At 39.8% G+C, this 15,567-nt stretch overlaps 1 protein-coding gene across 4 annotated transcripts in view; it reads left to right on the forward strand.

Moving 5' to 3' along the window:
* The window catches only part of CREB5 (cAMP responsive element binding protein 5), a 389,578-nt gene that overhangs the window by 63,294 nt on the left and 310,717 nt on the right, over positions 1 to 15,567 (forward strand). For all 4 annotated transcript variants that reach the window (XM_078059403.1, XM_078059405.1, XM_036074491.2 and 1 more), the window contains 2 exons: positions 6,541 to 6,612; positions 11,258 to 11,351. In XM_078059403.1, the coding sequence (XP_077915529.1) occupies positions 6,541 to 6,612; positions 11,258 to 11,351 (166 nt within the window). The remainder of the gene's footprint in view (positions 1 to 6,540; positions 6,613 to 11,257; positions 11,352 to 15,567) is intronic.

Genomic DNA, 15,567 nt, shown 5'->3' on the forward strand with positions numbered 1-15,567 from the left:
CTCCTGGGAACGGCGGACCTAGTTTGAAGGGGACTTTGGACAGTCCCTTAGCATTGCGTGATGCTGTTGTGTGAAATAATCCTAATGAAGTCTCTGATTCAGGTTGTTAGGATTCTGAACTTTGGGGGGACCAGTGGATGGTGAACATTTTTTAAGGACGGTGATTTTCTGGTATGTAACTGAGGCGGTATGTGTAAAGTTTAGGACTTCCAGGGAGGAGTTCTGGTTGTAAACTGCCCAGCAACACACCCCAGTCTCGCCAAGTTCTGTTGAAATTTTCATGTAGAAGGTATGATCCCACTGTCAGTCTTGTTCCCGGTGTAAATCTCTGATTTGGAAACTTTGCAGCATTCAAGGCGTTTCAAGCTTGAGGGCTGAAATGTCACTTTAAAAGTGGGAGCGGGGGGGGGGGGGGGGGGTTAAAAAGGTCACACAGCTGCAAATAATAATAGCCCAATGAAATTCAGATTCTAGCTGCAGCCCACTTCAAGAATAACACTGAGACAGGAAACAAGCCTACTAGATCTTTTTACCAGTAAGTCTATGTAAGAACACATCTGATAAAATGTGTGTGTGCGCACGTGTTCATGTGTATGTGAGACAGATACACAAAGAGAGACAGAGACAGACATACATAACAAGACAAATAGAGACACAGAGCAATAGGCACACAAAAAGAATTTTCAAGAGCAAAGATACACACAGAGAAAAAGAGCGATACACATAGAGATGCAGAGAGTGATGCAAAGACACACTCACAAAATAATTGATTTTCTTGGACTTAAATTCAAGGGTGTTTATTTTTTCTATTTGAAGTTATGATATTAAGGTTAGAAAACTAGAGGTATATTTGAAATAAAAGTATTTCCTTTCCTGTCATTTTGCAGTTAGCATCCATGGATTACTTTTTCAAATGATATGTCTTTGAATGGTCTGATTTTACAGTGTTTTACTAAAATGGTCCTGTTTTACAGATGAGTGAATAAGGTAGTGAAAGATACAATATCCCTCACAAAGAAAGAAAGTCCTGGCCCCAAACTGAATATATAATTCCCTTCCAGGAGCTAGCCATGTGTTAGAACTTTGGAGAAGAGGAACAAAAAACAGAACCATCCTGTCTCCGTGCTGTTAAAGTAGAATCAGACATCTTAGAATAAAATAATTTAGAGTGTGTTTCTGGTGCATTTGTTATTATCATGTGAGGCCGTTTGCCTTTCTGACCAATACATTGAGAAAAATGTTTGCTTCCCCCCCCCCCACCAGAAACACGAAGTACAAATTTGCTGTGCAGTTAACTAATTTAGTTAATAAGCAACTTTTGTTTCCAGAAACAAAGACTGATCTGGACTCTCACACAGTGTGACTAACTCAAGATGCTCCTGTTTGTTAGCTGTCCTTGGCACTTTAGGAAGGACGTGTTTCCCCCTCTAAAACCCTTTCTGCGGTCTCGTAACCTCAGCAAGGTAACGAGGTCTCTTTAACATGAGTCCTGACAAGAAGGCTCTTTCCACACTCATAGTAGGGCAATAAATGCTGACAGATGTTGTTAACATCATTCTTAAAATTTGAGGCCCCCCCCTTCAGATCTATCATGCATTCGTGGTCCAGATTGACAATGGCATAGCTGATGGGGATGTATCAATAATATTATTAGTCCTCATTTATATGTACAACTTAAGTTTGTAGCTTTGAAGTTCCCTTAACTTTCCGTGTTGATAAAAGTGCACGAGGATTTTCAGTTGAAAACAACATTGTTAGTGTCTTAATATTCCAAATCCCGTATCACTGTATGAATCTGTCTGCTGTTATTGGAAGAAATTTGTGCCATTCTAAGGTTGGAGATCAAAGATGGAGTTTGTTGGTAACTAAGGATCAGTAACGGCCTCCTATGATGTAGACAGGGAAGCAGTGCTCTTGGCTCATTTCAGCAAACCGAGATGATGGAGGTTTTTTCCTTTTGAGCTCCGTTGTTGCCCTTATTTAAAATACATATTTACAGTATCTTGTGCAGACTCTCCAAGTTTTTAGTAACATTTGTTTTTTGCAATATTTGCCTTTCATGAAATGGTAATTCCAAGTATATCTCTAAAGGCCTGGCAAAGCATTTGAATGGATTGCATCAGCCATTGTGGAAGATTTCCCATTTTAGACCAGGAGGAATTTGTGGGGTCAAACGCTGAACAATGAAAGAGATTCTTGCTCATTTCAAGGCTGAGGAATCCAGTGGCAGTTGAGGGTTTGAATTGTAAATCAAGCCTGTCATCTCCTTGTCAACTAGGAAAAACCTCTACTCCCTTTATGCACTATTAGGGTTTGTTATTAGGGTTTTTGTTGTTTTCCAAAAATTTGAAGGGAAATTAGACTCATAAGGCATTTGGTCTAAGTGAGCATTGAATCTGAACTTTGGAGAAGAGGAACAAAAAACAGAACTATTTAGAAACTCTTAAATGATTAGACAGTGTCTGCCACAATTATGACTGTATCTAACCAAATTTATGGGGTCACTCAGTGTTTCTCAATGGGTGCTCTGTGGGGATCACAAGGAGCCAGCACATGGCTAATAGACTGGACTTCAGTGGCTTCACTGTCTATGGCAATATTAACAGACTGAATTTATAATGAATGAATACATTTACACGTGAAATTTAATGAAAACTAACCTCGTCTCGTCGTTTTCACCTAAAGCCATTTCGACTTTTTTTTTTCTTTCTTTCACGAACTCTGGTGAAATTTCTTCTCTGGTCATAACCGAGAATGGGGGGAATAAGTGGTCTGCACAACCTCTTGCCTTGCTGAAAACTTGGTTCTGGGCCAAAAAGTTTGAGAACCACTGCCTTAGGAGTGGAGAAAAGGCACGCTGTTTGGGGTGGTTTATTATGATGATTCAGGCTTCATTATCCATTCCACAAATATTTATTGAACGCCTACCATGTCAGCTCGATGCAGTGGAGCCTGGGGTATGGCAATTGCCAAACAAAACTTGGTTCATTAAAATGTCCCAGCTGGTAAAACAACAGAAGGGGAAAGAAGAGGATGAGGCCTGACTTCTGTGGCTAAAATCGTGTCTGAGTGATTTGCCCCACTTGATGGATGATACAAGAATATTTGCAGGGCTTTAGTAGGAGTCTGTTGAGAGAATAGTTATTACACTCTTTGCTAGGAAAGAACTATAATAATAGGCCATAAAAATAGGCCAATGGTCCTTCACTAATACATCAGACCAGATCATACTAGTTGATAAAAGTAATGAAACCTGTGTGGTAGAGTGGTACCATTTAGAAAAACTATCACAAACACCCACACAGCAAGGAATGAGTAAGGGTGTGCTATTTGCAGAGGGCTAAATGTGGGAACCGCAGTGCATCAAAATAAAGCAGTTGAGGTTCACACACTTATATGTACACACCCACTCGCCTCAGACTTTATTAATCACTTAAGCCTATTTTATTTTAGCAACTGCCATTTTACCTTAGGACTTTTATTCCACCACTATGTTGCCAAAGCATTTGGTCCGTGGCATCCATAGCATATAGTAAATTGATACCGATTCGTTCGTGTTTAAAAAATATAATAGCAAAATGACAATAGTCACTCGGCTGAATATATTGATGACTGAAATCTAATTGAAAGCAGACTGTATTTCTCTGATTAGTCCTATTCCTCTAAATGTAATATCCATACTGTGAGGGCTCAATAAGACAGAGTAAATCTTTATGGCTGGAGCTTATTCTTTCCTCAAGCATCAACGCCATAGTATAATTCAGTGGTGTTTGCTACAGCTCATATGCACATTACACGTTGGTTACAGCACATGGTAACCAATAATTAAGATAAAGCAGCTAATGTTGATATCAAGCAGAATTGCTGAACTATTACCATTATAGGCTTGAATTTATGGGGAAAGTCAGCATTTTAGTGAAGTAGGCTTTGGGGTAGAGTTGTGATTATGGTAGAAAAATACTTTCTTCCCACACTTACCTGGCAGGGCTTGGCCGATCTCTCGCCTCACTTCGGCTTTTTAATGAATCCCTTTTAACCTTCAGTCGTGGCACTTCCAATCTTGACCACTTCTATTAATTAGACATTAATCTAATTATTATCACTAATTACTACTTTTAGATGTACGCCATAAATGGATTTATATGGAGCTTTCCCATTTTACTGTCAGGTCATCTTAATATTGGTTAGTCATGTTACTAATGCTGGCATTCTTTTGTTACCTTAGCAACTAAAGCTCTTATGTAGTATCCAAGAAAGACTCACCTTCTAGCAAGTTCTCTTTTATAATAGGGAATAGTTAACGTTAGAGTGTGGTTCTAGTAACACTTGCTCACAGAACCTCCCCCGCCCCACCTCCAAACACCACACACTTAAATACAAAGACCTTTCTCCATAATTCAGGCATGTCTTACAGGCCTCCTAACCGATCAGTGTGATATAGAAATGAAGGAACTGAAGATTATATTTATAGGCTTGTTGTAAAGGAGGGGAAATTGAGGCCCAAAGCAGTTAAGCGACCTGGCAGTAGTTAAGCTGATCATGGTCACAGAGACAGAGAAGTTCCAGGAAAGCATTTAAAAATTTACTAGAAAAACAAGGCATATTTAATTAATGGATAACCCAATTACTCTGTTGTTTTTTCTATCTTGGATCAAAACCAGTTTCTCACCCTTTATTTTGAGGCTTAGATGTAAGTCAGCCTTCACAGGGGAGAGGAGAGATGCTCTGTGATAAGTGATGGCAAAATCAAATGCATAATGAGATTTGAGAAGTTATTTTAATTGCTCATGACTTCCCTCAGACAAGGACAAGTGGAAAGCTTCTAAAGATACTTGTGTTTTTTGCTTATTCTAAATATAATAAAGTAATTTACACAATATGCCAGATCCAGGAAAGCTGTAAAATTATGCTAAGTTACTGTGTTGGTAGGTGACCAGTGAGTGGGAAGTCATTCCAGACATGGAAGGGAAAGGGTAGTACTTAGTGAAAATTGTATAATGAGGAGGCAGCATGAAGAAGAGTTTGCGTGTGTAAATTTGTTTTGTTCTTTAATATCTGACTAGGAGTGTTATCTAAGGCAAGTCTTTTTGCTTTGCATTTCAGGAAAGTGAAAGCATGCACCTATTCCCCAAAGAAGGTCGGTTAGTTAGTGTTTGGGGGAAGGGTATAGTGACAGACAGAATACCGTTGGGGTTTTTTGCAAGCTAATAAAGCTTCCTTGGAGGAAGGGTACCTATTTCTTTTTTTTTTTTTTTTTTAGGGTACCTATTTCTTGAGTAGAAGCAGAGTTCCCTCTTTCAAGGGTGAAGGTGACTTGGGATTCCTTTGGTATCACCTACAGGCATCACTTTAAAGAAGCAAATTCCTTCCTGTGCTTCAGAGATAAAGCAATCGGTTTTAGTCGAGCCATGTCCCACCAGCAGCACATGTAGTTTATTTAAACTCAACTCTAAAATTGGCAAAAAGTATGATTTAGAAAATGGTTTAAATTGTGCAACTTAAATTTGCGTAGTATTTTATGATGTTTAAAAAATTTTTATGTAAAAAGTGTGAACATCTCTGGTGTAGTTTGAGAATGTTCCTATAATAAACGCCTTTGTTTTGTCAAAAAAAATTGTTTTATGTTACTGTGTAGGTTAGTAACCATGAAACTATGCGTATGTATTTATATCTGTTTTAGGGAGGATTTATAAAGGTAATTTTGATTATGCTCAATTTTTGCCTAATAAACTTACCTTAGAACCTAATCCCTACATAAGAACACACTAGAATGTAACATGTGACTGAGACCATAACATAAGGTTTCTCCCCACAAACCTACCTTACTCCAGATGACTTCTGTCGATCAGATGGGCAATGGCCTTAATCTAATCAAACCAAATGCACAAAATATCCAAGGTGATGTTTTCTGCATTTTCTTATTTCTGTTTATCCCTGCATAACTCGGATGATACTTTTTGTTGCGGCATCTGTGACTGCATGAAATGAAAAGGAATTGAAGACCATGGCTCACCACTGGGGACATTTGCTAAGCTGGCTGCAGGGCTACTCTGCATCCTGCGGTCATCCTGAAGCTTGGCAGGGTGATCATGGCTGAATTACTTGACCGCTGCTCAGGGTTGGTCACCGCACTGGTGATAACCCTGTTTACTGCCCCCTCTCTCACTTTTCTAAGTAGCCAACTCCAAAGGACAGGTGTGAACTTTGCTTTGGCATTTTCTTGTGCAGGTGCAGTCTTACCGGGTAATAACACAGTCCAGGTGGTTTTCCAGAGACAGAATTTCTGCTGCAACAGCCCCATGGCATTTTTCTTCAAAGTACAATAAATATGCACTCAAACAATAGGAGCGCAGACTGCAGAAAGCTTAGTGAACTTCAGCAAGGCGGGACCTGTGTTCGTGTTAATGTTTATCTTGTCTAATTTGGGGATTGGCATAGAAAGGGGCTCCCAGCAATTGCCTTTCTCATGTTTCTTAGGTAGAAGCAGGAGATATTCATGGATTTCTGTTTTCCTTCCTCCCTGTCCCCCTGTCCCTACAGATTTATGAGGAATCCAAGATGAATTTGGAGCAGGAGAGGCCGTTTGTCTGCAGTGCCCCGGGCTGCTCTCAGGTGAGTGTGGGGATCCTTTGGTCTGTTCTGACGGGGATGTAGCTGCCTTTTGACAGGGAAACAGCTCTCACTTGGCAATCATGCCTGCTGTAGGCTTGCTTTCTTCACTAAGATATCGTCAAAGCCCCCTGCACCACCACCACCACCACCACCACCACCACCACCACCACCACCATCATCACCATCTTCCTCCTCATTATTGCTATTTTCTGCTTTGAATAGTTTGAACTACTTCCCTCACAGCCCCTGAAATACATCAGCATTAGCCATTTCCATCCTTAACTTTCCCCCTGGAAGTAAGCCAGATGCATCCTGCCCACCAGATGTTCAGGACTGTTATTTCAGAAAGGGGAGGGAGGATGCTGCTTTTACAATAGTCACTTGATACGGGGCCTTTGAATTACTGGTGAAATAGCTCACCATCAGAGCTGAATTCTGTTTTCTTTTGTTTTCCTTTTTGAGTACAATAAACCCCCTGTAGCTTTTCTAGAACCCACAGTTTTTTCATTTATCTAAACTTTAAGAGGGGAAGTTGGCATGCTGTGCTAGATTAAACCTCTTTGCCTCCAATGGCTCCCATCAAGTAGAATCATTGTGAGGATTAGATGAGATACTACATGTGTTTAGTATAAGGCCTGCACATAATAAATGCTCAATTAATGTTCACCATTGTTACTATTACTGCTGCTGTAATTATGGACCGTGTGGCAGAATTTCCCAAGCTCGGCACTGTTAACACTTGGGACTGAATAATTCTTTGTTGTGAAGGGCTGTCCTGTGCATTACAGAATGTTTGGCAGCATCCCTGACCTCTACCTACTAGGTCCCAGTGGCCACTCCCCAGTTGTGAAAACCAAAAATGTCTCCAGGCATTGCTAAATGTCCCCTTCGGGGCCAAAATGGCCCCCAGTTGAGAATGACTACCTGATGGTTTGCGTTTTGGCTTTAGCTTTGTTGTTGTTGTTGTTTTTTAATCCTTTCCCTTTTGGGGGTCCCCTAATTCTAGCTGATGCTCTCCCGCTCCATTTTATGTGTTGCTGTAAGCCGTCTTCTCTCCTTTTTGGAATCAGGCAGGGTATAAATAAATAATGCCACAGACGTGTGGTCACTGGTGTCAGACGCTGCTAGAGCCGGGACAGTGAGAGGCTGAGCAGAGGCTGTTGGGTTTGGCAGTTGGGTTCTGGCGGGTGACCTATGAGAGAGGAGTCCGGGTGGGGGCCAGGTTGGAAGGGATTAATGAGTGAGTGGGTGGTGAGGAAGTGGAGGTGGCCAGCATAGAGGACTCTTTCAAGAGCGCTAGGGAATGACTGGAAACAGAGTGATATAATGGTAGCCTGAGAAGGAAGCAGCCCGAGAGAGCTTCTTTTTAAGTGAAAGGCTAGCTGGGTGGGATTTAGTCAAGGGCAAGGAGAAGTGAGCATGTTGGATTGAAGAACCACAACTGAAGTGCCAACCCCCAGAAGACAAGGGTGTGGAAGATCCCATGAGGGAGAAGGGGGTGCTATTCTGAGGCAGGAAGGAATGGAAGTAACACTATGAAGTTACACGCAAATTCTAAGGTAGAGACAGTAGTGAAGGCTGAGGGATGCGTTTCTAATGACCTTGAATTCAGGGAAGGAGCAGGTCATTTCCTTGAGAAGGCTGAGTGGACTGGTTGGACAAAATGAGAATTGAGGATTTCTGTAGTTTCTTGGTTTTAAGGTAAAACTCTAAGCCTTTCCCCTCAACCCCTTACAAAGCTGCATGTAAAACTTGATGTTTTTATTTAAGATGAAAGTGTTTCTTTTTCTTGACAAGTTGTTTTAAAAATATGTGCATCTTTCAATTGAAGAGGTATTAGAATTGAGGAAATGTAGCAGTTGCCTAGTGATTCCAAGGGTTTCCTGGTGGGGTGTTAGCGAATCACAGTTGAATCTGTTGTTGTGATCATGGCATTTACCGTAGTGACCTTCCAGAGCCTGGAGACCTGCATCCAGAAGAAAGGATGTCTGGGAATTGGAAAGGGGAGTAAATGTGAGTTATCAGTGCTTGTGCTACATTGGCAGTGATGGAAGGATGTTTCCCCCTTTTCCCTCATGGAAACAAGCTCTGCTCTATTAGGAATGGTCTATAATACCTGGGAGGTTTTTTTGTGTTACAGATCCTTATACGTTAGCTTTGTCCCAGAAGTGAAGAGAAACAAGCTTCTCTTGCTCTTTCTGAGCTCAGAGTCCATTGTTAATTTCACAGCTCCTTTGCCCTCGACATGAACATGCTTTGAGTTCCAGGGGCCTCTCTCAGCTGGGTATCTGTCATAGACTGTACATTTTGGGTTATTTACAATTTGCTGCTCTTTTCCTGCTAAATTAAAAAGGCCCCATGATGTCCCATATTGTCTCTTTGGGGAGGTATTTATAGTTAACATGACATATTATGGAAATTATTGTTATTTAATGAGTAATCTGGATAATATTCTATTTTAGGCTATTATTTTACGGAACCAAAAAATGGCTTACAAATACGAAATGTAGGATACTACCATGTTGTTTTTTGATTATATATATATCCCACTAAAAATTATAATATGGATTTTAATGGAAAGACTAAGAAGTTTAACCTGTCTCTAAACCGCACATGGTAGGGTCCCGTATTTGATGTAGTCATTATAAGGTATGATAAAGGTTCAAGAGAATAGATGAAGCTGCAGCAAAAAGTCTTTATAAATCAGACTTCTGTGTAGTTAGTACTCTGACATAATTGCTGTGCTTTGCAGATTCTATATGCTCCAATTTATATGATACAAATGACAAATAACTAGGTGATATTTATTCCCAAAACTACTTTCAGAATATTCCAAAGGGTTTAGCCCAGTGAATTCCCTCATTCACATGAACACAAATCTGTACCATTTGCAGAGAAGATTTCTACCACAGTATACAATGGTAATTGAAACTTATAATGACTATCTTGAGGAACTGGGAAGCTCTGAGAGACTATCTAAATTGTCAAAGATTCAGAAATGTTCAGCAGAGTTTATTGTCTTTTGTTATGTTTTCATTTGACCTTGATGAAGCAGATGCTCTGTTAAGTTCAGTTATTAAAACATACCAGCCTGAGTCAGGAGACGCTAGGATCTACTGCAATAACAAATCACCCCAAAGCTTCAAGGGCTTAAAACAACAAAAGGCTTATTTCAATCGCCTAAGCATACATTTCTGCATTTCTGTTGTAGCTTGGCAGGACCTTCTTCATAATCCTCTAGAATTCGAAAATCCTTCAAAGATTTAGGATAATTAAGGGGTCACTATTTCTAATACTGTGAATTGCCATGTTAAAAGGAAGAGAGTCTTGCACCAGGAATTAGTTGCTGGCATGTGAGTGACCTGTCACTTCCATTCATGACTCCATGAGTAGAACTAGTCGCATGGCCCCACCCAACCACAAAAGGGCCAGGAAATCCAATCCCACTGGTGACCAGAAGCGAGACAGCTGAAAACATTTGAGAGCTGCATTTTTAACAACTGTAATATCACTCTTTGAAAATGAAAAATAAAGTGTTGGTTTACTACATTATACAGAGTATAGAATACTAAAAATGACTTGTCATGTCACTATAAATCATCTATACACTTATAAAAGATCACGTAATGAGCGCAGTGTACAAGGTCTTCATAAACAGAAACATACTATACAAATGTCACATGCACATTTGTAGGTGTTTATGTCAAACAGTTAAGCATGACATGTAATTCTTTCCCAATGTCTGACATGAATCAAAATTCTTTTCCTGCTTCATGCATTTTTCCTATTTTTGGTTAATCTCTAGATAACGTCTAGCATACTTATTATGCCTTAGACTATTTTCTACTATTTTGTAGTATACTATTTTCTACTATTATGTAGAACGGTAACTATTAGACAAAAGTTCCAAATAGTTTTGCAAAACTCCAGTGCTACTTAGGTCTAAGTTCATTTTTCTATTTTGGACATGTTTTCCTCTCATATATAGGTAGAAATAAGAGAATTTACTTTGTTATGCTGCCACTCTTAGTTTCTTTGTGAACATACATGAGCATTCATTCAAACACTCTTAATCTTTGAAGGTATAGCATATTTCTATTATATAGATTACTTGAATACTTTCAGCATTGTTCCTTTACCTCTTTCTCATTTATTCTTTAACCAAACACAAATTTAAGGTCTTCCCTCAGATGCAAACCTCTAGTTCCTAAGGAAATATCTAATTGACTGATGGGTCTTCACAGTTGATTATATTCAAAGACTATTTAGGAAGTAGAGGCCTTTAAAGGAATTCCCAGGGAAGGTGTAGGGAGTCAGAGATGATGGCAGGCAAAGGTCTCCTATTTCTTATTACTGTTCAGCCAGATTTTACTGCAACCTATTAAACCCCTGGTAAACTATAAAGGAAATAATGATGCATATATTTGGGTGCAATTCAAAGGACTATCTCAGCACATTTGCTTGCAAAAAATAATTTGGCATTTAACTTAGCATGCTCTCACACTTTTTCGGAACTAATTTTTTGTTTTGCCTGTCACATGTACAATGCTGAATACATCTTTTTCTCTGTGATGGCAAATATATATTATAAAACTGAATGGCTCCTCTCCCCTCTCCCCCCCTTTTTTTTCTATTTGTCTGACAGCGCTTCCCAACAGAGGACCATCTGATGATTCATAGGCACAAGCATGAAATGACTTTGAAGTTTCCCTCAATAAAAACAGACAATATGTTATCAGGTAAGGAGCCATCAGGCAAAAAGGCTTTGGGTGAACGGATCAGCCGCATGGGAGATACTTGTTCTTATGATAGGATGATTTCCATTGGCATATTCTGTGCCTTGAAGACGTATATTTCTAAGGTACAGCAGAGACTTAAAATAATGGTAGGCAGAAATGTAATCAGCTAATGTGGTGTTCACTCAAATAACCAAAGAGCTGTGATTTCTCATTTTCAGGAATGTAAAATATTTATTACTATGGAAGTTGGCTCCATATAAGTATTTTTAAAAATCACATGCCTGTAATCACTCAAGCAAAACATCTTCATTCAGTACCTACTATGCTGTTCTGAGTACCACAGGAGATGCAAAGATTGGTATGATTCCTGTTCTTGAGGACACCACACTATAGTGTACATGTGAAAATGTAGCTAAACTAGAGGACTGTCTAAGATGTTTCACATGAGTATTGTAAGGAAAATGCTAGGTGGCTTTAGTAGAAGGAGCTCTCTCTCTCTCTCTCTCTCTCTCTCTCTCCCTCTCTCTCACGGAGGTGATCAGTGAAATTTTTTTAAAGAAATAGCACCTTCCTCCTAAGTGAGAGATTAAATGAGATGATAATGCATGGAATCATAGCCCTTGCTCAGCAGATGTGAGCAGAAATAAATAAACATCACAATTAATCCATCAAGTAATTGCCATTCCTTCCCATTTTGATAGGTGGTGCAGTGAATTAAAACAGAGGGCAGGGCCAGGAGTGGGGAAACTTGAACTCTAGCATGGGCTCTCTGCCAGATGACCTTGAGCCATGTTAGTGAACCCTTTTGGGCCTCAGTTCCTTTTTCTGTAAAATGGGAATGATTTTGTCTGCCCAGTTTATTCCATGGGCTCATTGTAAGGATCCAGTGAAAGAATGTAAGTGAAAGTGTTTCCTAATCCCTGGCAGGGTAACTGAAGCCTTTCCTGTTACCCTTCTTAGGCTAGAAATATTTCATTGAAGCCACTGTCTCCTTGGCATCACGAGAGAGATAATACTCCCATAAACATGCTTTAAATGATATCAGAAGAGAAACGGACTGCCCTGGCAGGCCCGGCTCATATAATTTAGCATTTCTATGGCACTTAAATTTTACAAGTATTTTATTATCCCTATTATTAGTAAATCCTGTAAGAGTGTTGTCAGGCAGGTTATTATTACAACTCATATTTTACTGATAGAGAAGAAGGGGCCAAAGGGGACGGAGCAGCTTTCCCAGGCTGACCACACAGGGCAAAGATGAGGGTCCTTGATGCTGAGTGCTAGCCCCCCGACTTGCACGGCAGCTGCATTGTCAGGCTTCAGCAGTTGACAGGCACGATCTCATACTCCTGGGGACAGAGCCATCCACACGTCTTCACAAACCCGCCCGTGACTTGTTAATGGTGCAGATGTGTTGTGGCTTGGAAGAATCTCTAGTTCAAAGGCAGCCTCTTTCCTTGCCTCCCCCGCCACCTACCACCTCTCTCTCAGCCTGTTCGTTTTGATTGAACTAGTTGGCTCTTCAGAAGTAGTTTTATCTTCCCTTAAGTCGAGAAAGAGAGATGCAGAAACTTCAATCTGTAAGAATTATAAAAGCCCAGAAGGGTTAGGAAGGATGGTCTGTTCTTTTGGTTTTATCATTTAGTTTGTTCTGTCATTTATTATACGCTGTAATTTCATAGTTAAACAATGAGCAGATATGTATGCAAGTAGCAGGGTTCCCAGTATTTCAATTTATAAGTTCGCCTTTTATTTTTCCCAAATCAAATTCCGAAAATAGGCTCCTTGGTGGTAGGAGAGTGGGAGGTGGGTGTTAAATGATGTGGAGATATTACTGCTTAGTGGTAAGTACCAGGTAGTATCTTTCAGGGACACGGCTGGGATGGCCCTACAGGGAGCCCCATTCAAAGGTCTGAAAAAAAGGAATTCAGGATGTGTGAACACTTCTATATGTTGCCTATAAACAGGCTTTTGATTAAGCTCTTGCAGGTTTTCAGTTGTTCTCGCCAGATCTTTGTTAGCTTGAGGCCACTGCTGCCAATAACTGGCAGTGCCAGGTGGAAAGTCACTGAGAGGAAGGGCTCTCTAATTTTTATTATGTCAAACTTGGAATAAGAAAATGAAGGGAGAAATAAATATGAGGGAAAATAGCATGAATAAAATATTGGCGTATTTTCTTCTGCTTTCTCAGGGTTTGTGTTGCAGCTAGTATGAGGCCGTTTCTTACTCCAAGTGAAATTAGGTGCTATGTTTTTAAACTTACTCTCCACTTCGCATGCTTGCCGTGTCACAGAATTTTCTTGCTGGAACAGAAACAGAGCTATCCAGTTTAGCTCATTACTTTGCATTTAGGGGACTGAGGTCCACTTATATGTCATAGGCCCGTGTTGTCCACACTGCATTCTAATAGGCTGTCTGTTGGGTATTTTTGCTTTGTTGTTTTTTTTTTTTTCCCAAGAAAGACTTAAATGTATTTATCTCAAACCTCATGTTAGTTTTAACATATTAGATTGTGATTGCAAATGTGACTGAAGTTTTACTTGTCTTATATCTTGATTTATTTAGATTTGAATTTATCAAAGGCTCCAAAGTCTACTAAAATATCTGTTAGAATTTTATTTCCGAATGTACCTTAAGCTTATTTTGTGGCCTATCTTTAGGATGAATGATTTCCTACAGCTTGAGATATAGTAACAGAAATAATAAAAATTGCATAAATTAAATCTGAAATCAGCACTCATCAGCAGGGCAAAAATCTTCAAGCCCCTCTTGGGCCACTTTTTTTTTTTCCAAGCAATATTCAATGACACAAAATTTAATTCCAGACGCACTGGAGTTTGACACATATTGTGAAGAGGAAATATGGTAGGTGTGTTCATTACTAATTTCAGGATATCTGGTTAACTTGTATTTTGGAAAATTACTTCGTCCTACATTAATTGCAAATATTACAGTCAGGGAAATTATTAAGATGCCAGAGATAGACTTTTCGAAGGTAAGTGTCCAAAGAGTTGTAAGATCTGAAATAATTTCCTAGCTTTGCCATAAAGTCCATTTTATTTAGACCAGGTACAATTTATAACTCAAAATGATTGTAAATGATCTTTGACATGCCATAAGGCAGAGTAGTAAAAGTGACAGTCATGATGTTTTAAGATGAGTCTGCTCTTATGGATAGACAGTAAAATAAAACCTCATTCCAAAGGGACAGTACTAATTGGGACATGAATGGGGTGGTGATGGTGGATTCTGAGGGCAAAGACTTCTAGCCGCTCCCACCTTGGTCCTTCCATTCTTATTTGGTCCTGGTGGTACATTTCCAGAGTCCCGATATGGTGATGGACTTGAGTCTTTCCCTTCAGCTGTTCTTGTTGTGATTGAAGATAATTTCATGGTGAGGGAAGTTGTGATATCAGAGCTTTTAGGTGCCAAGTTTGAAATGGGAACCCATTGAGGACAATATACTTTCACACACAGATTGCAAAATTATCAGCTATTATATGACAAAAGATCTGTTTGGTTTGAGAAGTATGATCAAATTTTAGTATTAGAGTTAAAGAGTATGGTGTTTGGGTTTATTTTAATGGTATTATGGCTAGGTATTCAGGAATTCCCACATCTTGCCCTATGAGAAATCCCCACCCCCACTTATTGACACAGTTCCCAGGTTCTGTACAGGAAAAAAACAGAATGGGAATCAAAGTGCAGTTTTATTTATAGCCAGACAAGCAAATAATCCAAATGAGAAGAATGTGTGTCCGTGTATGTGTGTTGGGGGTGTATGGTGGAAATATTGACCTAGAAGATGATGAATTTTGCTTCATGAAAAGGAAGTGAAGTTCAAGAGTGTTGTGCACCTTTCCTCAAAAGGTAAAACCCAATCAGCACCTCAGGTGGGAAGCCTGAGAAGGAGATGCATGAAACCATGCCTTCAAATGCCTAATAATTCACACCAGACATCACAGCCCAATTAATGCTGAAGGCAACTGGTGTGTGCTTGGAGGGCAATGAGGACAGGCACCAGCCGAGGTGTGGGAAGAGGGGCTGAAGTTGCCCCTCTTGACAACATAGTCCCTCAGAACCCAACTGTGTCCCTGGATTAAGTCTAGAATTAGGGACTTTCTCTAGTTCCAGGCTCTAAACCTAATGCTTGCCATGGAGAAAGCAAGAATGTTGTTCGATGGAGTAGAACCTTTTTTTTCAAGAGATTGATCAT

The sequence above is a fragment of the Halichoerus grypus genome, chromosome 12 (assembly GCF_964656455.1).
Source record: "Halichoerus grypus chromosome 12, mHalGry1.hap1.1, whole genome shotgun sequence".
Taxonomy (NCBI): domain Eukaryota; kingdom Metazoa; phylum Chordata; class Mammalia; order Carnivora; family Phocidae; genus Halichoerus; species Halichoerus grypus.